Raw genomic sequence first — 27,014 nt, forward strand, 5'->3', positions numbered from 1 at the left:
TGGACAATTCCGCTTCCAACCTGTAGGGGGACCGAAGAGGAAAAGTGCTTTGGTGTTGCTTTAAATGATCCAGGAGAGGATTGTAGATATTTATAATATCTTTAAAATGGGAATTTACAGTGGTGGAAAATCAGCAGTTCCTCCCACTTCCAGATAACACAGTCATCCCCTTTTTAATGGTGGCCTACATGCTGCCATCAGCGCCGCCTCTGAAAGCTACACCCTGGTGGAGGCTCAATCCCTTAAACGCAGCTCGCGAGAGATGAGTGTGCGTGCGCGTATGTGTGAATGTTTGCAAGTGCTCGCACGTGTTTTCCACATGCCCTTGTGTGTTGGTGTGTGTGTGTCTATGTTATCACAGTCCCCCAGAATACCCTTCGGAAAGTCTTCATGCCGCTGACACGGGCTGTGAAAAATCTGGAATTGAGTGCTGCCCCAACGCCACTGCCTTAATTTGTTATCTGAAAAGAGAATGATTACTCATGAAATTCAACCAAACCTCAGACTATTTGAAATGAGCCAGATAACGAGCTCAGTTTTTTTTTTTTTCATCCAGCAGAGCTCCCTGGCAGCCCTCTGCTACCCTCATCTCTAAGGATTTGGAGAAAAGTTGGGGGCTGCCTCTCTTCCTCAAGTCGCCTGCTTTCAAGTCAGCTTGTTTGAACATGGCACAGAGCGAGGTCCCAGAGGTCTGGCTCTGGACAACGCCACCTTCCCAGCATAGACGGGGGACTGGTTGACACAGACAGAAACAGAGAGGCAAGCAAAGAGAGTCCCTGCGCCTCATTAAAACATACACACTCTCCGCTCACTGCGGGGAATTCACACAGAAGCCATACGTTTCACTGAATTTTCACTCTCTCTTGACTCTTTTTAAGTCTTTAAGTCGAGAAGATGTGCAGAGTAAAGCGTCTTCGTGGGGTAGAGGAGCTGAGCGCAGCAGAGTCGAGCCTAGGGAGGAGGGTGAGGGGGGAAGATTCGCAGTTAGTAGCTGATCTGCTCCCTCAATCTGTGTTTCTGCAGGGTGCCCTAATCAAAGGCACCCGGGCCCGTCTGTGGCACCCAGAGCAAACAGGCTGGGCCTGTCATTAAAGCTGGGGAACTCAGCGGTGGGCGACACTACACCAGCGGCCCCTGAGGATTAGACTCTCTGTTTACACCCCACTAATCTCATCCCTCTGTCCTCGCTCAGAAAAGATGGGTGGATTTGGGGAGAGCGTGGATGCAGAGAATGGAGAAGGAGGGAGAGTGAGGACGGCGCGAGAGGAGGAAAAGCACGAAGGAAAGTAAGGCGAGCTCTCATCTCTCCATGGCCACCATCTCTGGGCTTTCTTCACAGCGGGTGAGCAGATGAAATGAAATCAAATGCGAAATGGAGAGAGAGGAGACAGTGAGAGATAGCGAGTGGAGGAGTGGTGTACGGTGTCGGAGGGGGAAGAGGAAGGAGGAGGCGGCTAAACCTCCTGCCAAGTCTCTCCTCACTTTAAACTCTCTTGTGTGTCAGCCATTACTGTAAGTGTGGTGCATAACCGTGGAGCAGTTGGAGAGCGTCACACAAATCTTCAAATCAAACATTGCTACATTACAGGCCGATGGTAATACGCTATGCAGCGCTATGGCTCTGCTTCTGCCGTATAAGCACTTTTCTGCCGCCAAATGTCCGTAGCTGTACGGCTGTTGTGAGGCTCAGAAAATGGAGTTATTAACAATGCTCTTTATGAGTGACCCATATCCCTCTCAAGAGGGCTGTGGCCTTGCCGTGACCCCTCCCAGCAGCTGTTTTCATGCTAAAAGGGGAAAAGAAGGTCTGGAGGTCTTTTTTTTCCCCATCTCTGCCAGCATTATCCGTCTTTCTAGACACGTCTCTAAAGTTTGGAGCTAAGCTGTCCTCCCTTTTATCTACGTCCGCCTCTTGTGAAGGTAAATCTCAGGTCACGCTATTTCATATCAGAGTATCAGTACACAAGAATGAAATGCATAATATATAATTTAGAAATTCACTCAGTCCCAAGCTGCGTATCTCAGCATGCAGCATTGCCAGGGGTTTGTTTTCCACTCAGGGTGCCAATTCTTTAAACATATGCAATCTTATGGTGAGGGGAAAATTAGTGTAAAAAAAATAAGTATAATGAGGTCCTGGCACAGTTACTGTCCTATGTTTAAAGGAGCGTCTCAAACATCTGCATGCGGTAACAAAAAATTTGCTGATTTGACTCAACAGCAATTGGTTTGGGCTGACGGAGAAAAGTGCATCTCTCCTTTGGTCCTTTAACCGACCGAAAAAATGAGGAGAATAGGGCGTGTCCTCCTTTCAGAGATCCTGAATCATTCATGTCTACAGCATGTTACATCTCCTTCACGCAAATAAATAAAACAGCACAGGCTTACATGTTTTTTAAGGGCTCTTCAGAAATGCACTTTCATTTTAGGATTATATTTTTAGCCAAATACACCTCCTACATCGCGCACAAAGCATTGCCATGACATCAGTCTTCTGCTGCTTATTAATGATCATCTCGCTCTCACAGCGTTACTTCTACTCTCAACCCTCACTTTTTATTAAGAAAGGTCATTTTTGTGTTGGTGATGCAGAGAACATCCAAATTGTCAACTGAAATAAAGAAAAAATTAAAAATGTGAAATCACTTGTGGTATGAAGTGGTATGTGTATCTAGGGTGGGGGCATAGATGTACCCCATTACAACTCTACTGGTATAAGTGCAAAGTTTCCAAATGCAAATCTGGATAAACCTTATGAAGCTAAAATGACTAATTTATTTATATATATATATATATATATATATATATATATATATATATATATATATATATATATATATATAAACAATACAGAAGGATCATATTTGAAATTAAGACAAATTATCTCTCTTGAAGTCTCTTCAGATATTCCTTGATTAAAAGCATGTATAATATTATGATTTATGCCATGTATAATTAAAAGGTCTAGTTATTATTATTTCATCACCATTTTACTTTTTGAAATGTTGTGTAAATATTCATGCTATATTCTTTCCATATTAAACTGATGGCAAGTTACTTATCCTCTAAACTGCTTTTAACGCTGGATTTGTGGCAAACCTGTAAATCTTCTGTGTTTCTTTACAATACAGAGAGATGTTGCTTTATGGCACATCAGCAGATTACAGCAGATTTTCTTCCAGCACAAATGGTGCTGAAGCTTTCTGGTTTGAGGCAATGGCAGACGATGGAAAGAGTGAAGGAGTGGCAGAAAAAAAGCCAACATTCCTCTGTGAATCTAAAGTCAGGGAGAGGAAACAAGTAGCAAAAATAAGAAGATTTAGCTTTTCAGTCAAACTAGTGTGAGATAAAAGCCACCAATCATGTTAACTTTTGTCTCTTTTGATAATGGTAAAAACATACATAGAATAGAATTACAATTAAGCCATTTTAAATAGATCTTGAAAATTATACACACACATATATATATATATATACACACACATATACACACACACACACACATATACATATATATATATACACACACACACACACATATACACAGTATACTTTTTCTCTAGACATCATCAACGTTATGTAAAAAAAAAATAAAATAAGAAAATAGTGATAATAATATATTTTTACTTGCTGACAGCGTGTTGAGAACAGTGTTTGCAGATGATGAAGGACACTGACCGGTGCGGTCGTGGTGGCGGTGATGGTGGGTGTGCTGTTGTCAGTGCCGGCCGGATCGCTGTGCGTCTGTGTGGGCGTGTAGAGGGTCATGGCGTGCTCGGGAACCCGGCTCTGCCCGCTGTAGTCCTGGGTTGGAAGCGGGTGCGGTGCCGCAAACTCTGCGGGGATGCCATTCTGTGGGGGAGGTGGGTACTGGGCTGGGGTGTACGGCTGGGCCATCGCTTCTGGGGGGTTGGTGGCCTCTTGGTTACCCTGCGAGAAACGCACAACAGGAGGCAAGTGTTAGAACTACAGTTGAGATGAAAGTAAAGTACATTGTTTGACTCGTACAAGCAGTGTGAAAGACGTGCGAGTTCCCCCCAGTTCAGAAGGCAACTGGGGAAGAACAAACCAACTAAGTCAGGGGGAAACAGCCATCATATCACATCTCAGCTCGGATTAGAGAATGCCTTGATCATTGCTAATGAACACAGTTTATGTTGTAGAGCATGGCTCGCTGTTGGAGGGGCAAGAGTCAGGGGGAATCTCAAATGCACTTGTGGCAAAGCACAAGAGGAAAGATCAATTAATTGATACAATTTTGATTAGGGCCTTTGATTTCAATGACAGGTCTGTTAAAGCAGCAGCTGCTCCCTTTCCAAGCTCTACTCTCCTACTTTAAACATTAACCTGTGTCTCACTTCATGATACCTCTCACTATCCCTGCCTTTGTTTCTCAGGGTTTTATTTGGCGTTTTTGTAAGCGGCGCCAAAATGAGGATACTCGTCTGATTTCTTTTTTTTTTTTTTGATACCTCTTTGAAATCTCAAATGCACCAAGGTTTATTTTTGAAGTAGCTGTACAAGAACCTTGGCAACATAACATTATGTTTAAAACTAGCAAAACTATTGTTTACCTATTCTTTGAATGCTAAGAATGTGACCAAGATTCATTCTTTCCAGATGTCAAGTGCCTTTTGGTACTTGACAGTTTTTAATATTAATTGGAGACACATTGCAGTTGGTACTCTCGTACAACTCTCATTCTTCCATATGCTCCCAGAACACACACTATGTGGTATCTGCACCACATATGTTTTTTAGGCTTTGCTCCTGACTTAAGTGATAGATGGCCCTTTGCAATGAAGCACTTTCACAGACCTTTTGTCTCGTGCGGATGCTTGAGATGATGAGCTGCAGTAATAATGGACTTTTCTTGCTGGTGCACATTGTTAAACTCAGTAATAGTTGGACTACAGAAGTGCATGTCTTATTGTTGCGAAGCACTAGGCTCTGTGAATCCAGACTAATGAGCAGAACGGTGAGATCAGTGCTGCTGGAGCGGATATCCATCCCAACATTAAAAACTCTGAGGAAAAAGGTGAGACAATAACACAGAAATCCAATAACACCCCCTGCAAATAACCTCAATCAAATTTAAAGATACAGATCATGCGAGCGCAATGCATAACTCTTTCGATAAGAGAGAAAGGAGGAAAAGGCACCCAGAAGTAAAGGTTTATGATTGGAGAAAAACAATAACAGTAAACCGATAGAGAAGTTGCTGTCTCTTCCTTTACAAGCTGGCTGAGGATGGTGAGATAGGATATAAATGTGTTATACTCTTTTTTTTTTTTTTGCTACTGCTCTGGTGTTTGGCCTCTTTCTGCACACTTTCACAGAAAGCTCTATCTGGGTAGGACGAGGCTGTGGTTTTAATGAGAGAGCCGAGCATACACTATGCTGTAAATGTAGTGGAAATAATTCTACTCTGACGTGTTGGCAAACAAACCTCGGCTTAAACTGTGCTCTGCCAATTAAGGAAATGCTCCATTATCTAAATGAAAAAAGAGAGAAGCCTTGAGAGAGGAGAGGGATTGACCAGCTTCCTGCAGCCTGCTGGGTCTCGAGGCTGCAGGAGTGGACCTGACCAAATCCCCCTTCTCTTTTTTTATTACACTGTATTTCTATCTCAATCCATCCTCCCTCCTTTTCCCTTTCTTGCCCCCCCCCTCTCTTTTTATGCAGAAACTTTTTTAATCTCTACCCCTGTGCTCTACTTTTTCTCTCCCTCCAGTCATGGCATTATATAACACACTTGCATTGCGGGGCATCCTAATTCAAGCAAGCTCTTGATGTTGGCAATTTTCAACTTCTAAGCGCCCATTTTTAAAAGGAGAATGGGGTTGGTTACCTAAAAAAAAAAAAAAACATGCACCTCCCGGTATGACAACTCAAAGTACGAGCAGACCCTGTGTCTTCCTTTTAACCAGCCTGAGCAAACCCATCAACACATCGGCGTTCAGCAGTCCAGCAGAGACGGAAAGCTCAGCAGCCTGGAAACACAAAGGTGCTGTGCTCGACTGTACATCAAACACTGCTCGTGTCATTAAGGAGATCAAAGCTTCAGTTATGTCTTTACGGTTAGTCCCTGTCAGGAGCGCCGCCCTTGGTCCTGATATGTTTTTTAAGGATTTGTGTGGCGTTACTGAGTGTGTTTACACTAATACCAGGTTATAATCAGAAAAAAAACATCATCATATAACATTAAATCCTGCTTTCAGAATTAGGGATAAACCTTTATCCCAGTTATGAGAAACCTCATTATTTTAGCTGAGTTATTCAGATTTAATTTGGAAACTGTGGCACCTGAGGCTGTCACAACACAGACTCCTCATTAGGAGTAGAGGTCTCGATGCAGAGGCCTCCGGGAACACAACACCGGGTCATGCTGCAAAGAGCTTTAACCTGTCTCAACTTTTGCCGCAGCAAATTGCACAGTCACCCTGCACCACACTGCTTTGGCCAGGTAAATACATGCAAGCATTCATTGCTGGTAGATTACTTTGTGATGCCACCGCTTCTTCTAATATATACCTCACAACTGTGGAGACTGGGGATAAAATGATTGTCGCAGTAAGTTGTAAAATTCTGTTTTGTAGTATTATAAACAGCTATGCAGTGTTTTTCCCGCTGATACCTCTTCATGCTCATGGATGTATCACTCACATTGGACTTCCTGGACCATATTTTATCTACTCACTGGTACCTGAAGCAACATGTCCCCACCAAAACAGTGCTACTTTGGTTTTCTGATTACTCTCTGCCATGTGCACAGCTGTGTTCTCAATTCAACCTACAATTTTGGTTGATTAATAAATCTGAATGTTATGATCGACATGCTAAAATAAGGGTGAAAGGCTGAAGATGAAGTTGTATTGCATTGTTGCGTCTTGCATAACCAGTGATTAGATATTGACGCAGAATTCAGCAAAGTGGTAAAGCAACAGTGTCACAGTAGCCAGAGACCAAATTTGCTCTCAACTGCAATCTCAGAACCCATCGGCTATCGATTTAGCCTCTGGGGACAACGGCTAATTTTTTGGGGGAGGTCCGATGTAGCCAGCGGATAGCCAGGCCAAGACTTCCTCTTCCGTGCACCAGGTCCAATTAGCAAACTGAGACGTGAGAATGGAGTTGGAGTTGAGCGATAACTAATATCTATAAACAGAGATCTGCATATGAATCCAGATAAATAAAAAAAGCGAGAAAAAAAAAAGGTGAATCGTCCACCGATGGGCTTCGAGATTGCACTTCAGCCAACAAGTTCCGCCTCTTTGCTCTACACACGGTGCGTGTACACCGTTTACCTGCATGCAACCTAAGCCTGTTAAAACGTGATGGGTCAATAAGACCTTTTTCACGGCAGACATGTTGACATGTCATAGTAGGAAAAGCACAGGTGTATTCAAAACCATTAATGATGGCTGCATTCCACTTAGGAGAGGCCCTGGTATTTGTGCATGCTGACTCACTGAAACAGCTCACTGGGACACTTGATGGAATTGAGCCATTGTTAAGGTTATCAATTTCAGCTGTGCTTTTCCTACTATGACAAGTCAAACTGTCTGCTGTGAAAAAGGTCCATACTACCTGGAGTACAAACGGAAATCAGAATGCTTCTGATAACACAATCTTGTCCCGTTTCCTACAGATTCTGCATTCATATGCAGATATCTGCATGTAGAGATAACAGTTGAGGTGACTGAGTTGGGAAAAAAACGACAAGAGTGGCTGAGATGTATAGGTGTCAGAGACACACATGCACCAATGCAGACGGTCAAAAACTGTGGAATCATGTATGCACAGAACTAAACAACCAGGTTCCTTTGTGTTTCATGTGTTAATGTAATATCCCATATATGATCAAACCAGGATAAGACTTAAACTCAGGACACTAATGTGCATGTAAACCATCACACTATGATAATGTAGACTTGGACTGTAGCATTGATCAGCAGGTGGTGTTGACTATATTCTTAGCTTGTATATAGCCATGGTGTGATGAAATAAAAATCTAACCATACCCAATTTCTCTTGGGTGCTTTATTCTGTCTATTTCTGATGAGCAAGTTGTAAGAGATCTTTCGCTTTCAGTTTCTTGTTTGCTCAAGCTATTTATATGACAGTTCCTTGGTTTTGGGGAATCTCTGATTTAGTTTACTTTTCTCACTAGCAGTGCTGGACACTGTTTCTTCTTTATGCCTGAGTTCTGTATTTGTCATGACATGTTCTATTAAACTTGTTAAATCATCATCTGCCTTTGAGTGTTCCCTCTGCGCTCGGGTCAGACATCTGAATAGTTACACTCACAAGGCATACAGGCCAGTGCATCTGTGTCAGGTCTGTTGCGACTTGAGCCTTAAACAAGTGCAAAGGACTGAGACGCTGCCGAGTGACACAAACAGGATAACAGCCTGGAGCGCAGTTTTGGAGAAACGAAAACTACTTGAGCGTTGTAGCATCAAGGAGGCGGAGAGTACAGGCCTCATTAGTGAAACACAAAGTAACACTGGCTCTCGTATGATCTTCGCCTTCCTCTGATGTTTGTGACAAACGAGTTATTCAACTGGAAATGAACTGGGAGAAGAAAAAAGGGCCTGTGCAAATCAGTGGAGTTGTGCTCGTCCCAGTGCGACCACGCGCCCTCTTCGCTGGGGCTGACTCGCCGTTGTCAAGATAACCCATGCTGCCTAATAAAAAGACCTTCATGGCAAAGCAGTAAGGTACACAGCACATCTCATTCCACTGTAAGAGATTGCTGTTCATTATGGCTGCGAATGAGCCATACGAGTCATTGTTATATCGGGATCCTGGGCGAGTGTTTCTCTACCTGCAGGCCTGTTTATGGGAAAAGAGCAGGTCCCTTTGCGGCACTTTAATGCCCCCCCCTTACATGGCCTGCTGCCATGAGCCACCAAAACCTCGTCTCCACGGGCACAAACGACGAAGAATAAAGGCAACCAGAGAGAGCAGCTTTTATCGATCTCCCATCCTTTTCATTCCTCTTTCCCTCCTTCCCTCCATCTCTCCTTTCACCCTTTCTACTCCTATTACTGAAGAGCACAATAAAAAACACTATCTCTAATCTTAAGCACTCTCCTTGTGTAAAATTGGATTGGACACCCTTACTTAAGGAGATCACTTTTAGAGCAGAGTTTTTGTTTTTACAGTCGGCGTCAGGAGCCAAAGAGGTCAAGAAAGGCCTCGCGGCGATGCCCACTGCTGAGGCTGGCAGTCTGAGAGAAACCCCCAGCATACAGTATTCAGACAGAGAGACAGAGGCTTTTACTGGCTAGCCCCCGTGCACATGGCCAAAGCTATATTCCATCTCAGCAGGTACGTCTTGGCTGCTTGCCAGCGATTCGGTGATCCTCTTTAGCAGTGCTGAGAGGGACGGTGTTGAGAGGCCAAAAGGAGATGGGCTGTGCAAATACAAGAGCTGTTAGGAGGAACTCATATCGGCAGAGTGCTGCACTGACTCATACGTGCGACGGAGGGTCAAAGAGCAACGCAAAGGCAAAATACAGCAGGCGACTAATTGTGCTGCATTAAATCCGGAGGGAAATCACTCAAATGGGAGCGGGCTGATCAATCTCAGCGATCTCTGCCGTGATGGAGTGGGCAGCTTTATGGCTTCGGCTCAGTCACACGCAGCTTGGATCATTTTTCAGCGAAGGCCTTTCTACTTTACACCTTTCCTACTGTGTGACACATATAGTCTCAGGCAAGGAGCGTTCTTCCTGATTCTATACACTAAGCAATTCAAGCAGATTTATGAACAGCTCTGCAGTGTTCTTGCATAATCCAAACCGCATGAATAGTTCAACGTTGACTTAACATAAAGCATCGCTGTCTCGTTCTTTCACGGAAAATGTACACGAGCTACTTGCTTTGTCAGATTACAGATGACACAACATTTTCTAAGTGGATCTTAAGCTTTTTAGTGCACTAAAATTGTCCTCGTCTCATCTGCCGCGTTGTGCACTGAGCGTTCCTCTCTGAAACAACGCTCATTCGGTTTTAATGACCTCCTGACAGTGACAGTGGCAAACTTGTGACAAATCCCGCTGGGCCGTCACAGAATGAGCCGAGCAGAGTTGATGGTGAAAAGTGTAACGTAGCTGAGCGGAGGCCAACGTGCAGCAATCAGTTGACGCAACACAAACGAAACACTGAGTGCTTTCCAGCCAGCTGCATGAAAGCCTCTTGTTGTCCCCGGCTCTGCGGCTGATGCTCCGTTAATTGTACCCTGCACACAGACAAGTCAGGCAGGCGGGCAAAAAAGACGGCCTGAGATGATTTCCACTGGCAACTGGCATTCATTTTGTCTTGAAGGCGCATAAATAAAGGCTGTCTAGCCAGGTCCGTTATAATTAGGCAAGCCACATAATCTTACTCCAAGTCTCTCTGTTAACACTCACCAGAGGCTGCAGCGTGTGTTAATTACAACCACATGCCAACTAGTGAATCCAAGGTGAGCCAGAAAAGAGAAACTCAGAAGAGGTAAACAACAACAGAACACCTTCAGCTGAGTTTCTCATGATGAGGCACATATTTGGTGCAGCAGCTATTCCCCTCCCCCCCAGTCAACCAATTACAGCACCATGTCTGCAGAGAGAGCGAGAGCGAGAGAGAGAGAGAGAGAGAGTGAGAGTGAGATAGAGAGAGAGGGGGGAGATGTGGAGAAGTAGCTCAATTTGATGCAGATTCACAACACACCCCCACCTCAACAAAAAAAAACAACCCCGTCTTCCTCACCACTACAGCAGGTTTATGATTTCAAATAGGCTGGGGAGAGGGTTATTGTTTTGTCTCACATTTCCTCCCTTGCAAACTCCCGTCTTTCCATTTTTCCACCTCATTTGTGGAAAAATCAATTCATGGAAATAAACACTCTGTATCTTCGCTCCACGTCCGAGTCAATTTAGATTTTGAGCATGCTTCTGCCGCTCTTTTCCGAGAGGCTTAATCGCTTCCACACGTCACATATGTTTTCCTAGTTATTGGGAGCACTTATTTGCTCCACGGTCTTTGGATGGAGGTATTAGAAAGAGAGTTCATTTTCCCCAATCCCCTGCTGATTTCTTCATTATGTTGCAGGCGAGGCGCTGCACATGGAGCCTCGCACCGAGATGGGACTGCTCTTAGCGGTGCGACTGCGAGTGTTAAAATACCTCAGAGACGCTGGAGCGCCACTTAATAAACAGAGTAGACAGAGGATCACTTTGAACTCCGGTGACATGTAATGAACCTGTCTGTCTCAGCCACAGCTCCGCCTGGGCTCAGGCTCGGCATGGCAAAAACGCAGATAAATAAATAAGCAACACCACATCCAAATAAGCCTAGAAGCCCTGTGAAAAAGCCATCAGTTACACATGGTTAGACTCATAGCATTAGCCATAAGAGGAGATAATTGTCTGTTTCAGTGCTGTTGCCTCTTTTGTTGCATAACAGATATTTACATCTGGGACTAATTACTCCAGACTGGGTGTCAAAATTTGGATTAATTTGTGGGATGCATCCACGTTGGTGTTTAGACTCATTTATTAGCCAGCACAGACACCGTGATGCTATGACCCCATCAAAAACACACCAAATACCTTTTTAATCTACTTTTCATCTTGTTCCTTTTTTTTTTTGTTCTTCTAAAGTTGTCTGAACAAAGTGATATTGACATATATTCTATTAGAAATCCTCCAAACTGAACGACTTCTGTGAGATTGCTATTGATCACTAAGATAAAGACCTGGATGAAATGAAAACCGATAACTGAACTGTGGGATGTTCTGGCATTCTGGTCATATAAACCCGTAAATCAATTCCACAGCGCCGTCATGCCAGTGCACTGTTCTTCTGAATACAGATGAGTCTTTTGAAATTCTGCGGGGTATAAAAATGCCAACATTTGTTTTAGAATCAGCTGATTGTCATGTTAATTCACTCTTCTTTTTTTTTCTCCTATTCGCATGCTGGGATTATGATACAGGGGCCAGAGGTCCTCGTGGGGACAAAATGCCATTACTTAAGCATGCAGGAATCTCGACATGACATTCCTTGACCGCTGTGACAATGGCAAACATATGCAAATGAAGGAGAGTGCCACTCTCATTATGACCCTGTCACAGAGACTGACACCTCCCACTGGACCCCGAGCATGTTAGAAAAAGAGGAAAACTGAAAAAGACAGATAAAACGGAAAAGAAGCCACGAAAATGACCGAATTCTGCGAGGGGAACAGGTGTAACATTCTTGTTTATGTTATCTCTACCTTTGTTCATGCTCTCTGCACTCTTATGACCCCCTTTTGTGATGTATTCCATTGGCCTATTTGCCTCACTGAAATTTTTTTTTTTTCTTCTGTATTTGCTTTGCAGTGGAAGAAAGAACAGGTTTACATGTGCGGGATTCTTTGAAGTGAAAATGCAGACTACTCCCTGCTGTAGCCAAAGCTCATCTAATCAGGGGCTAATTCCAGTTATTAAGATTTGAGAGATAACTTTGATTCATCACAGTCCATCTACCCCTATCGGTTAATCACTGTCGCGCTAAGCTCTTTTTTAGGCATCCTTTTGTTTCCACTCCCTCTGGCACGCACAGAGGGGCAATAAGAGAGATAGAAGAGAAGGAAAGGGAGAAGATATTAACAATATTAATGACCCGTGATTCTCGTCTCCTTAATGAGAAGGGTTATTAACTGTGATTATCCATGATGAAATGGTGGTAATTCCTGAAAGCTTGAGAAAACTTGTACAATCGCTTGTCTGCTGATTTTTTCCTGTGATGTTTAAGAAAGAAGAAGGTGAGTGCGGTGAGAAAGAGAATTTAGAGGATAAAGAGGCAGGGGAAATCTGGGGAAACAAAGACGCTCGCAGCAGGAAGCTGGGAGGGAATTTATTTTATTTATTTTTTTTAAGAGAGGCTCAGGCAACTGTCTCCAGTCCCAGTGCTGCTGCATTTCAGACAGTTAAAATCTGTCTTCTTCACAGAGATGAATCCAAACTCTGAAGTGTTTTCTAGCTCTTGAAACCCTTGGCGCTGCGTCGCCTCTCACTTCCTCTCCTGACTCCTGTCCCGGTGGCTAACGAGTGGGCCAGGGTACGCACCCGGTCGCCCATCTGCTGGTTGACACTGCTGAATGGCTGTTTGAACACCTATGCTGCTCTCGCCAGATCCCTGATACAGCATTTCCACCACTATCCCTTTTTTCATTCCAATTATAGAAAGTTGCATGCTTGTGGAGTCCCTGTCGGCTCCATATGATTCCCTCAACGGAGAGGAGGGTGGGGTGGGGGAGATGGGGGGGTGCTGTCTGGTGAATCATTGATGTGCAGTCAGACTGTTTCATTGCAGATCTGTGTGCGTGTGTGCATATGTGTGTGTGTGTGCGCGAATGTGTGTATGGTGGAAGGAGGAGGTTAGCAGCAGACGGATAACATTCCTGAATTATGCATGTCTGTCGCGCGCGCGCGCGTGTGTGTGTGTGTGTGTGTGTGTGTGTGTGTGTGTGTGTGTGTGTGTGTGGGGGGGAATGACGACAGACGGGGATGAGCCACACTTTCTTATCCCCGGGGACAAATTTGGATAGAAAAGAGCTACGTGGGGAAAAGTCGGGACCACCGTGAGCGCTACCTGACCGCTGCAGACCTCTCTTTAGCTCCACAAACTCCTCAAACTCTGATGGCTGACAACTGCAGACGCTCCACTCGCTGACGCACAGGAAGTCAGTTCGGGAAACGGCCTCGTTATGAAGCCTGATGCTTGGTGATAATACTAATGGGCCGGAATGTGGCACATTTTCCAACTTATTTGTTAGATGTTTCTTTTTAAAAGCATCTCTGGGAATTTAAGCCTGGACCACGCGAAACACTATCACCCTCCTAAAATTACAGTGTATCACAGAAACACCTGCTGGGCCCATTCTAGATAATAATCCCATTTCTACATGCCAGTACAGCTCCCAGACGGGAGAAATTGGATTGTTTGCATTACTGACCTGTGGAGCAAGGCAGTCTGGGAAAAGCAACAGCCTTGAGGCTTTATTAGATTCAATCGTTCTTTCATAAACAAAACCTTACTTTTCAAAAAGGGTAAGAAAAAAAAAAATCTACTAAATGTGGGTAGGCCAGCACTTTGTGGACACACTCCATTTATTTTCTCCAATTAAATCTCTTTAATTGGATTGAGGGCCGGCACCTGGTTTACACTCTGTCAACCACGCAATCCACAATAATTGATGCCAGAGCCTGTGTGTGTGTGTATGTATGTGTGTGTGTGTGTGTGCGTGCGTGGGATGTGTAGCGATGGGGGAGGGATTTAGAGCATGTCTCACTACTCCACAATGCCACTGTGATCAATTTATCAATGGCCGCCTCGCTGTCCACCAGCGTCCACTGCACTGAGATGGGAAATGCCTCAACACTTTGGTGTGCAAGCCAGCATGCAGCCACACAAACACACAAGCTGTGGTGGAGGAAACAGGCAGATCCTCTATGAAGGCAATACTACAATTAAAAAAGTATATTATCATCTAGATAATACTAGATTCTACAAAAATAAGTATTTTGTGGAGAAGTGGCCCCTGTACATTTTCAATTTCTATTACTCAGGCATTACTGGGCAGTTCAATCTATAGCAATGGATCATATTGTATACTGATGATGTTTTTGGGTTGTGTCTGAAATCACTTTACTGTATTGTGAGGTCAACATTCCTACTGTTTTCCCAATGTTTCTTGAGAATTAACATTCCCTTTTACGTGCTCAAATGAATGCAACAATGTATTGTTGAAAGTAGTGCACAATCTATGGTCATTAACTGAGAAGTAAGTCATTATATTCATCTTCTAGTGTGTGTGTGCCTGTAAAACATTAATTCATTCCAATAGTTTTTTAACCCTACAACTTTGAATGAAGCTGAAAAGAGATCTAAATGAATTACAGATCTACTTGAAAATACTTCATATAGGCACTGTATATTCCTGTAAGCCCCGTATGATGTGAAATGTGCAGTGGATACTAAATTAATGAATTATTTCTGTACATAGCCCTGATCTGCAGCTGTTAAATACATGTACAGAAGTGGAGTAAAAGCCAACAGTTCCCTTGGAAATGTAATAATAATAATAAGTATCTTAGAATTGTAGTTAAGCCCAGTACTTGTGCCAATGTTCTAGTTTACTTTCCACCTCAACACTATGAAGAAAAAAACACACCCTCACATATATGAACATTTAAAGGTTCAGACACATGCTAATGCTGCAGATTTACATACCTAGTTGCGAGCTCTAATACATAGGTGAATGTGTACACCTAGAGAACCTGGATCCACTCCTGAATACAAATGCGCGCGCAGAATACAAATGGTGTGCGCCCACACGTGGAAACACGCAGAGATACAAATCCAAGAGATGCATCACGGTGCGCTGACAGCACCTTTAAGACACTGTGAGAAACACCCGGCTCCTGAATACCGAGCTCCGCCGCCATACAAATGGAGAGAGGCAGAGACAGAGCGAGAGGGAGGCCAAGGGAGACCCGACACAGTAAATAAAAATACAATTTCCTCCAGTGACATGCCCATTCTGTTGGAAGCCTGACTCTAATTATTCTAAGCACTTTGAGGGATGGCTTTCCACTGCATTAATCTACACATCCCACTAGCCCATCCACAGTCGATGCACTTTTAACTACCTAAGGACGCCCCGAAACTCTGCTTAAAACCTCGGGAGGAGGAGATTGACTTTGTACAGTGATGGGGTAAAGTGCTTTGCCTGAGTAAATCTTTCTCTAAATCTCACAGCACAACACCATGCAACAATTTTCATTTTCAATTTCAAATAGCGTATCTCTCCTCCCCAAAAAAATTATCAGATTCGAAGGTAAAGTGAATTCTCATTACAGGGCTTGTGTGTGTGTGTGTGTGTGTGTGTGTGTGTGTGTGTGTGTGTGTGTGTGTGTGTGTGTGTGCTTGTTTTCCTCTAGGCAGAAAAAAACACTCGTAGCTCATTTGGAACCGAGATGAATCGATAAATCACCTGGGACCATTGATCAATCAATGAGCCTATCAATGCTAGCTGGATGAGACTCCTCCCACTGCGAGAGGCCATCTTTGGTGAGAATATGTCGGGCAAATGGGCTTTTAACATAATAGCTCATTCCATTTGTGCTGAGTGCAAGATTGATGCTGTGCAATGTTTGCATGTTGACACAAGCTGTAATAGTGATACACAGCAGGTCCCATGTTTTATGTAAAATAATCAGTGCACACGCACGCGCACACACACACACACACACACACTGTGTGTGTCCTGTTTATCAAAATCTAAACAAGATCAAACCATCTTTGAAACAGCTCTGATCGAGGCTTTGGCGCGCGGCAAAATATCTACTCTTTATAAACATCTGCCCCCTCGACGGAGAAAAAAAAAGGAGGGATACAAAACTAGAGGGGCGGAAGCAGGGATCTAGCTTTCCTTATTAATCACCACTCGTTTTTTTAAAGTAAAAACGGAGCTTCCAGCGGCTCTTCCCGCCCACCCCCGAACAGACGCAGAGGCCAAACTGCACGGCACATTATGAGGAGAGTGACATTTTGATGTGAACCGTGGGGCGGCTTCTCTCTGTATTCAATATGCTCAGGACAAAACGCAGAGTAGGGATGAGGCTGCAATAACAAGTAGCAATGTTTCTGTTAGAAGATAAGGCTGGTGGTGATATTTTTAGTTCTCTCACAGTCAGCAAATTCCATGAAAAGACCAAACCAACAATGAATTGATCGTACTAACAAGTATTGTCACACCGCACCGAGCAACATGTTCCTTCCTTCATTACCGTGAATGGACACGGACATGGACACACATATACACACACACACACACACACACACACATATACACACACACACAGTTTTGACTCATTCCTGCACCGTCCTGCTGCCCCAAATACTCACTAGAGCACCAAATGTGAATTAATCCACTGCTGAAAATAGTCCCCAACAAATGCACCATTTGCTCCTGTTTGAGTAACATTTGCTTAACACTACAGTGGCCGGCTGTTTTAGGAAATTACTGAACCTTTTACAAGAATTAAACTGAGCCATTTTGAAAGATTTACGTCTTCTTGGCTTAGGGCATAGTGCCACAGACAGGGTATGGAAGTACAAGATGAGCTAACACATCGCTGGCTTTGGTCTTTTCATGGAATTTGTAGACAATAAAGGAAATATAGAATAACACCAGCCTAATCCTTTAATTTAGACCAAGAAAAAAAATGATTATTATGATGGAAACACAATTTGAATTGCTATATGCTTCACATTACACCTCATTCATTCTAATGCATTTCATTAACTGTATAATACCTAAAATCTAGTATTCAGTAAGAGGGATACATTTGTTATCAGAAGTAGCAGAAACCTGGAATTTCTTCTGCCAAATATAATTCTGCACGCTTGCTGCAAGCGTAAAGTGTTGGCGGGTAAATTTACTTCCCTCTAAGTTACCATCTCCAACCTACGTGCCCTTCAGCAAAGCACTTATCCCCTAACTGAGCTGCTCGGTTGCCATCAGCAGAAAAGTGAGACTGAGAGTTAACAGCTGTGAGAGAGCACTGCAGGGTAAGGCCTGAAAAAGAGGTTGCATACTCAGCAAACACTTGAATTAAAAGGGAAAAGTAACGAATGAATAAACAAGCAACCAAACTAATGTGTAAACAAAGTTTTCATGTTTTTATCACTACAAAAATCACTACAGCTGAGGACCGAATGTGAGCAGTTTGTTTGAAAAACTACGGGGATTACAAACACTGATTTACATTATGGGAAAAAATAGGCTGCTGCATTGTTTTTTTATTCAGGCACCTAATGAAGGATTTGAGACTTTTAAGATGCCGCAAATCTGAAAATGAGCAAATTGCAAAATTAAATAAATGTTGTCAAAGACACAAAAAGAGCTTGTGTGAATTCTGTAGCAGCATGAAGGACAGTGTGGCAAGGCAAATAAATGACATGCAACTGAAGAGAAGGAAATAAAGTGAAAGTGGTCAAACTGACTGAATGTTTTCTTTATGCTGGGAGCCTGCTGATTTCATGGCACAGCCTGACTGTCCCGGTCTGGTCCTGATGATGGGCGAGTAATAAATGGTTGTGCACGAGTTGGTCTGTTTGCATTTATGTGCACGTGTCTATAACAATTGGTGTGAAGACAGGATTATCAAATGTTTTCTGAGACCACTCAGTCAGTAAAAGAGATGAAACCAGTGAGGAAAAACAAAAAAAAATCAGGTAGGCTTGAAGCTTCTAACAGCAAAGTGACCGAACCCACTAATTTAATCTAAATGCTTTGTTTTACAATAAACAGACCCAAAATGAACAGTTAAACTGGAAACAAACGCAAGAAAACTGTAAAATATTATAGATATTCCCACAGTCAAATGGAGAAATAAAAAAAGAAAATATGTAGGCCACATTACCAGATGGTAATACTAAAACACTAATGCTGTTTGTATACTGCAAGTTACAAACGGCAGCCATAGGAGGGCCACTATTGTCCCATAAGTACCCATTAACGATACAGGTACTTATTTAAATCAATAAGAAACACAAGTTTTGTCCAATCACAAGCACTTCGAAAAAACATCTATACCTCGCTAAGGCTGCACATAATCCTCTAAATCTGATAGGAGACAAGGTTCAATCTGCATCTGGATCAAAATACATGTACACACGGTGACAGACAATTATACATACATTTGCCATTTGCTTTTAATCCAAAAAAAGGGCAGTAGCTCATGAGAACATTGTGAAAATGTTAAGTAATCATTTAAAAATCTCGGATCCACACCAAAAACTAATTACTTAAGTTTCTAGCCCATGTCCCAATTTACAGCAAATTTCACTGGTTTTTGGGACACTTTATCCTGCTGGCTAACAACCAGAACAGCCACCAAATTGGACCAAAACTCCTCCTCGGCAGAGTTCACAACTTGGGCCCTTATCTATTTAATTGAAATGCGATGAGCTTGCATCATATGAGCCTGCCTGGTGACATCAAGTGCCAAAATCAGCCGCATATATTGACGTAACCCGAGTACACAGACGTGCATGTGTGTCTGTGTGTGCTGAGGCTCTAAATACAGTGCTACCATGTGGCAGCTGACACAATGGAAACAGATTGCCATGGTTTCTCTGCAGCTTTCCATCACATCGCAGCAGATAGAGGGAACGTGCAGGCCTAAGGGTCAGCGCTGTGGCTGCCTGCAGACACAAGGCACGGGGCCCGGCCATTACAGTTAGCTAATTGGAGTTTTCCTCTGGGTCAGGCTAGCCATCTGTGGTGCCTTTACCAGCGAGGACCCCCACTCAACCCCCACATCATTTTTAACACTATGTCACCGCTTGACATGACTCGGTTTCCCCCTTTAAGGACAGAGAGGTGGGGGGGATTAAGGAAAGAAAGTGATCTCACTCCACCGCAGCTGCTTAATAGGAAAAGTCTCTGTCTCCTCTGTGCACCATTCATCATGTCAAATGGTAATATCTTTAAAGGTCAGGCCGAGTCATGAAGAAAAAAGAGCCTTGGCTAAACTTTCCCTGGGATTTCGAGAGGTCTAATCACCAAATCTGAAGTGTCTCTTTTGATTGGCTTTTGACGGCATTGATTCAAAGTGAATCATAGAAAAAGGACATTTAGAAGACCGGTAGCCAGCTAATTTTTTCTACATAGTAACATGAAGGGAAATCCCTGTATGGAATGAACCAGCATGACAAAAAAGAGAGAGGAAAAATAGTGGCTGGAAATAAAAATATGAAGGAAAAAAAAAACTGCAGTTGCATGATTTATCAAGCTGAAAAGCAGCAGGGTGCACAAAAAAGGAGCGTAAAAGCTAGATAAAATGGAAGAAGAAAAGGTGTCAGGAAATAAAAGAGAGACAGAGGAGCTAAAGACTGCTACTGTCTGACAAGTGTCACACTTGCGCTTCGATCCAGCCTTCCTCTTGCGCTAATGACTGTCAACACGACAAGCAGGGCCGTCTGAAGGGGGAGAAAATTACTCGCTGAAAAGCAATTGACTGACCCCCATCATTTCTCAGGGAACCAGTGACCTGTGAATATTTCATTATGGGGAAAGTCGTGAGGCCCATATAAATGTGCTGGGGGGGGGTGTTGATCTGCCGAGCTGTGCTGTCCCGAGCCGGAGAGGGAAACTGGGGGCAGACCTGCCTGCCTTGTAGCCTTTTTACTGCTCCTACAATGCATACTTTAGCCAGAGAAAGAGAAGAAATGAAAGGCCTACGTTACCGTTTGGAGAAATGTTTTTCAGCAGACCACAGTGAGAGCTAATGTAGATAGAGTGGGAGCGCATCTAGCTAACAGAGGTGCTTCTTTACCAAAGTCTGAAGAGAAGAGAGGGGATTTGAAGTGGGAGAGAATGAAAGTACAACAATAAAAATAAAAAAACAGATGTTTTGTAGGTGTGGGTCAAAGCAAGCCATTCTTTTACCCTCTGCGCGACATTCGTCTTACATTGAGAAAACATCAGAGGCCTCGGAATCGAGAGGGGCAGGAAGAGAAAGAGAAGACGAGAAAGATGAAAGAAAATCAATCCCTCGGCAAGCCTGATTGATCGGTGGAGTTTTGGACAATTTCATCAGAAGACTCCACTAACCAGAGATGACACGACCCATATTGGAGGGAGAACGCATTGTGGAGATTAATACCTGCATTAGAGGCATCAGGTCGGATAAACGTGGGCTCTGGCAGTAAATACACTGGGCCAGCGTGCCCCTTCCATGACGACTTAATGCTGGAAAAATCCTTGCAACCCACACTTTACTTTTCAAACTTGGACTGGACGGGATAATTGAGTCAATTAGGAGCACCTTAATCTGTGGAAGGGATCTTCAAAAGAAAAATACAGAGTCAAGGTTTGGGTTCGGTCTTAAGGATATAAATAAAGAGAGCTCAGAGATTGTCTCTGTTTATCCAACGATGGAGGCAAAGAGCAAAAGGATTATATCTGATCTCATTCAGGAACCTTGTGTTACATATTAACTTCTACCCTTGACTGTTTTAGGAAAACTTGAATTCATCATTTTTGTGGGGAATTGCAGCAATAATTACTTTGTGACAGTTAAGTATCCGTCAACATTGAGGGAGTTATGTTCAATCTGTGGCCCAACCAGCACTGATATGATATCAGGAATGGATTTGATTAGATAAGAGCAGGAGAACGGGGTATAATAGGGTTTTCTCTTTATTCACCATTATTTTCAAAGACGGGAGGCGAAAGAAAGTCAATAAGCGCACCGTGATCTAAAATTTCCACAGAACCCACCTCGGTGAAAAAGCAAGTTCTCCGCTCCGCACCGTGTATGTCAAACCAATGGAGGGAGGAAATGGACAGGGTGAACTAGGGGGAAGTGCAGAGGGACAGAGGGAATACTGCTGATCGAGCAGATTGGGCAAGAAAGCATGAAATACTACATTACAGGGGGAAAAGGACAAAAGCAGCCACCAGGGCCTGATCATGTAGGCCTGACAGGGAGGCAGGGGGTGGAAGTAATCGAGGGTCACACAGGCCAGATGACTGATCGGGGGGACGGCGGGCAAAGTGACAATTTTTGCGGATGGTAAATATTTCAACAGTGCTTGGTTGTGCGGTGCAGGTCAAGCAAGCTCCATTTTTAAAACACAATAGACAGACACCTTTAATAAAACATCCCACATAAGCACACATACCAGAGCTGCTCACAGGCCCTCTACACACACACACACACACACACACACACCAAACTCTCACTGTTCTTTTTTCTTACAGTAATGGTCTAATTTCCTCGGTTGCAGCCAGAGGAAGTTGCTTTTAAAAAAAAGGCATAAAATTCAGGTCTGTGCTCACAAGCAAGTGGGGGACGTGACCGTGACTGTCAGTGACATTTTGCAATGATCCGCATTTCACACATTTTAATGCAACAAAAAAGACCTCCTCAGTCTCTGTCTCATATCTGGTTTAAAAGCAAAGCCTTAAAGAGCATGTAGGATTCTTTCTTCCCTCTCTAAGTGCACTGCTGACGAGGGGAGGGGAAAAAAAAGTAAAAAGTAAAATAAAAAAATCCTTGCTTCCAGCTCATCAGACTGGCATCTCTCCAGAAGTGTCTCGTTGATATACAACGCCAGTGCCGGTGTGACAGCGCACATGGATCTCATCCATGTATTGCTGGCTGAACATCACTTGCAATAGCTCCTGTGGACACATCCAACTCAAACCCTTTGTGGACTACCCACAGTGCTCCTGTTCTCTTTGTCCGTCAACACCAGTAGCACGTCAAAGCGCAGAGTGACAAAGCCTGAGTCTGGTCCAGAGGCTTTCTGCCACCCCCCCTTCCCTCCCAGCTCCTGTAAACTTGGCTGCTGAGAGGGGTTGGGAAAGCAACGTTCCCCCGTGTGCCCCCCATCCTTACTTTGTCGGTGATAAGGCAGCTGAAGGGGAAGGGGGGTGTTGTCATAGTGTCAGAGACAGGATTGGCCTCTCATCCTCCGTTTTACATTACTGCATGTGTGCAGGAAAGTTGATTAAAGCCTGGGCACAGATGTGAACTCCTCACCTGCTCTTTGCTTTTCATCACTGTTGGAGTGGGGGAGCATGGGGCGGGGCCTCCTGCCCTGCTTTGCTATGCTGTGTATGCATCGAGATTATGACCATGAACGCTACCTTACAGTGCCCTCAAAGGGCAATCAGAAGCCTGGGGTGGGTGGGGATACAGTGGCCTGGGTGTGGGTGGCTGCAAAGTGCTGAACGGTGGGTGCTCATTTATCAAACACCTCCAGGATAACCTCCCTTCTCTTTTCTTTCTCCTCCATCAAAAATGTGCCGAGCATGAAAAAGTCGCCACTGCCTCTCAACCAGCTTTGCTTTGAGCCTGAACCTGTGCTTTCTGGTGCACCATCCTCGTGGCAAATTAGCATTCATAATGAGCCGGAATCCAGCCCTCAATGCCTCCATTAAAAAGGGCCCTTGGGTCCTAGGTAGACTCTGTGACAAGACCATCAGTGCGTTAAAGCGGTGAAATGCATACCCTAGACCTCAAGCATGTACCGATTGAACTCTTCACCCCCCCGTCTCATCTACATCTCACATCGGGCCCCTCCGACACGGTTCCTCAGAGCTGTGTTTCTTGATCCCAGAACCCATTCACCCATTTTGAAACAATGAAATGGTCACAATGACTTATTGGACCGGATTCAATAGGTACTTCAAGAAAAGGGAAACCTGCTGGGATTGGCTTAAATGATGAAAACTATTGTGCTCAGAAAGAATCAATTGGTGCTTTTCAGCATAATTCGATTCTATTCACAAAGGGGCTTGGGAGGCAATCTTAAAATGGAAATGCCAATTTGCTTGGAGTGGGTGGGGAAGAGATGAAGAGAAAGAGGGATAGTTTGCATGGCAAGACACCATCTCCTACGGTTAGAACACCTTTCAATCACGTCTGCATGTGTCTTACAAACCACTGCAGAGTTTGTGCTGAGTGCAACAAAACTTGACTAAAGTGGGTTATCGTTTTCAGCCAAATAATTACGGTGATGTGGGTGGGATGCACCGCACCTCTTCCCTTACATCCACCACAAAGCAGCCTCACGGCGGCTGGAATTTTAAATTGGTCTCTGCTTACATTTTCACAAACCGCAGTCCTTTAATTGAGCAATATTAGAGCAATTTAAAAAGACTTGCGAGTTCAGTCGGGACTGGAGATCAGTTTCCTGAAAGCAGAAAAAAACGGCTGTATTATTCGTTTTCGAAGGAACATGGATGCTGCGAGTTCAGGTAGTTGCAGCAGCCAAAAAGCCTTACAGGTATTTAATGTGGGGGGCTGTGTTACATATGGTTGCATACGATATAAAAATACGACAACCTCACGATAACATTTTGCTATCTAATCAAGGCAGAGCCACACATTGGTACATTCAGCTGGTTTGATAAAATAAGGCCAGAGGGCAGTCACAAAATACAAGAAAACATTTTTGTGCTCTAATCAAAAATGGCACCTTTTTCCTGGATTAAGCGCTTGCAAATCTTGGTCTGCACCTTGAGACAAGCAGGTGGACAAACTGCATTAGGTGAAAATAACTAAACATGCACAAGTTGATCCTGCAGAAGTAGAGCTATGATGCGTGAAAAAAGAGAAGAATGGGAGTGCAGAAAGGAAGAGCCAAAAAACCAACTTCCCTCTCGATCGCCAATCCAGCAGGATGCCGCTTATCTCTTGGGTCGGTAAAGTGCGGTCGAGGCTCCGGTCAGCATCCTTAACCGCTATCTGTCACTCTACCTCCTTCCCTTTCCCTCTCACCTGCCTCCCCCTTTGCTGCTCTGGGACCGGCTCAGTTTCAACCTGGCTGTGGTCGGAGACGGACAGGATGAGGTAGACGGGGAGTTGGACTGAGTCTGCAGGCAGGCAGGCAGGCAGGGAGTGTTGGGCATGCAAGGGTGGGGGTGCATTGTTAGAGGCTAACCCTTGGGGCTCTTCAGTTCAGGGGCCCTTCTCCTCTACCTCTGTCTGTCTTGGCAAGAGAAGAGGTAGTGTCTCCTGCATCATTAATGAAGGCGGTTGACGCCCCATATAGCAGGGCCCAGCAGCCAAAGTCTTCTGCCTGCCACCAGCTTGAAAGTTTGAAAGAGAGCTGATGTATAGTGTATATCTATACTATGGTAATGACAGAGGTAAAGCCAGGCCACACTCTGCTTTGGCGGTCCATGTTGTATAATCAGCCATGATGAACAGAAGATCCCAGGAGATGGAGAGGTCTGCTAACTTTAGGCTGGCACATGTTGGACTCCATTGTGAACTTTATGAGTTTATTTAATAAAAAAGGAATATTCTAAGACACACCATCACGTGAAACTTCTAAACATGAAAGCCACTGTCTGTCTCAATGAAATTTTATCTTGACTGAACAGTGAAGAACAATGAACTAATTAAAATGTGTTTGTTTTTTTCCATCCAAAATTCAAGTTTGATTGAATCCTGGATAACTTACATCTCAATGAGACGGAGGCTCTGTCAGAGAGTGTTTACTGTAAAATGCACAATGGAGACAGACAGAGAGGAGAAAAAAAACAACCTCTACTCTCCTTTCATCTATAGTGAAGACAACCATGTCACAATTGTTGCCTCCTCAGATTTCCTGATCAAAGTGCCTTAGTTGAGTTCCAAGCCTTCAAATCACAGCCATACTTCATTATGGGAGTTGAACTTTCCGTCCGTGCAATCAATACTTCTTTTTGGTTTCAGCTGAAGATTTCCACTTCTCAGAAATCTCAGCAAGCAGATGACAACAAGCATCTCAAACCAGGGACCAGGGCCTATCCCTCTGAGGCCCAATATGAAGCATCCTGGTGACAAAAAGTGGGACTACAAGTTCTGACAGTACATTCCAGTTTGTCAACACTGACTAAATTCAGAAGGCCAAAGAATCCTGAAAGTAATAACTGACTGTTCAAACTAGCACATGCAAATGGACGCATGCAGAAATATCAATAGATTGTCTTTGTATAGATTACAATCTGATGTCACATTGGTGGAAGAGTGTTTTTGTAGTTTCGGAGCCTTTTTTTTAAAGAATTATTATTATTTCTTATTATTATTATCATTATTATCTTTTTTTTATAGATTTACTCAAACATTGTAAATGTTTAAATTGGGCTCTCTTTTATTTAAATAATTTTCTCTTAATGTACTGTTTATTGTATTTCTTCTGTCAAAAGTCCTATATAGTAATACAGTTTATTATCATTGGATACTGATAATTATTTATCCAAGTATAGTATATTGTCAATTCTGATATCTAAAGATTCTGTGGAGTGATGGTCAACAACTTTAACTAATAACTTTAACAACATAACATATAGAGTAAGGCTAACTGAGACAGCCAACAAATAGGGAGGCTGATGAGAGGCAAGAGTTAATTCTAACTGCAGACAATTCCATTTCCATTTGTGGTCTTGAACATTAAGCTTATTACACACCTGCAGATGCACCAATTTTTTCCACGTTGCAGATAATTAGTATTACAAGTAGTTGACCTAGCTTTACTAGTAAGCCTTCAAAGCCTTCGGTGTTTGTGTTGACAAGCTGCCCAAACACATCAAAAAATAAGTTGGCCACTGTTGACTTGGTTTTTTCATGAATTCACATATTATTATACATGAAGAGGTGGTGTGCAGTAGGTGTACAGCTACATGAAATTGTGGAATGCGTTTACTTCTGCGACATATGGACTGGAGTTGGGTAGATTCAGAGAATGCTATTAAATATTTTATTCCACACCACCTGTTTTAGAGCAGAGCGATTGGGCACACCAACCTGAGAGTGTTACCCAACATCTCACAGACTCTTGTTTGCATTGTCTGCAGCATGGCCGACTGAGGAGTATAACACAAGTATGAATAGCTGAGATATTAACAAAAAGCCCAAAAGCACTACAACATATGCATATAGATTAAAGAAAAAGAAATCTGTGTGAAATCCTGAGCGTATTAAAACAAACCTGCATCCGCATAGGATTCAACATTTCAAGGAGCTCTTCCACAAAAACGTATACAGTACACTTCAACTACATACAGTGGAGAGATTGTAAAGGGGACATTTGTGCAACTGTTGAGAAAGTGCTTGTCAGTTCCATTCAAATGGGAGATTTTACAGAGAGAACTTAATGCTAATCGACATGTGAATGAAGCCAGGGAGGCGAGCTTATTCAGGAAGTGCACCACTGCAGCCCTCCACTCCCAGAATAGCCTCCAGCTTCACTGTATCTTTGGCTCTTTGTTAGCACCTCGCCTCTAGCCTCAGCCTGCTGCATTTGTGCAAAAGCGACAACAAAACACTTGTTTTTCGAGGGAAGAGCCCGAATCTGATTCAACTTCAGAGGATTAGAGTAACAATAGGGAGCTCGTGCACTCATACATGCATTCACACACTCACACTGTCTCTCTCGCTCTCTCACACACACGCAGAAGCAGTCCC

The 27,014-nt window shown here is 43.5% G+C and overlaps 1 protein-coding gene across 5 annotated transcripts in view; it reads right to left on the minus strand.

Moving 5' to 3' along the window:
- LOC144529823 (RNA binding protein fox-1 homolog 3-like) overlaps nt 1–27,014 on the minus strand; it is a 179,571-nt gene that overhangs the window by 40,013 nt on the left and 112,544 nt on the right. For 3 of the 5 annotated variants that reach the window (XM_078269142.1, XM_078269141.1, XM_078269144.1), the window contains one exon: nt 3,628–3,930. In XM_078269142.1, coding sequence (XP_078125268.1) covers nt 3,628–3,930 — 303 coding nt within the window. The remainder of the gene's footprint in view (nt 1–3,627; nt 3,931–27,014) is intronic. The other 2 variants (XM_078269143.1, XM_078269145.1) reach the window with 1 other exon arrangement.

Source organism: Sander vitreus, chromosome 15 (genome assembly GCF_031162955.1).
Source record: "Sander vitreus isolate 19-12246 chromosome 15, sanVit1, whole genome shotgun sequence".
In the NCBI taxonomy this organism is placed as follows: domain Eukaryota; kingdom Metazoa; phylum Chordata; class Actinopteri; order Perciformes; family Percidae; genus Sander; species Sander vitreus.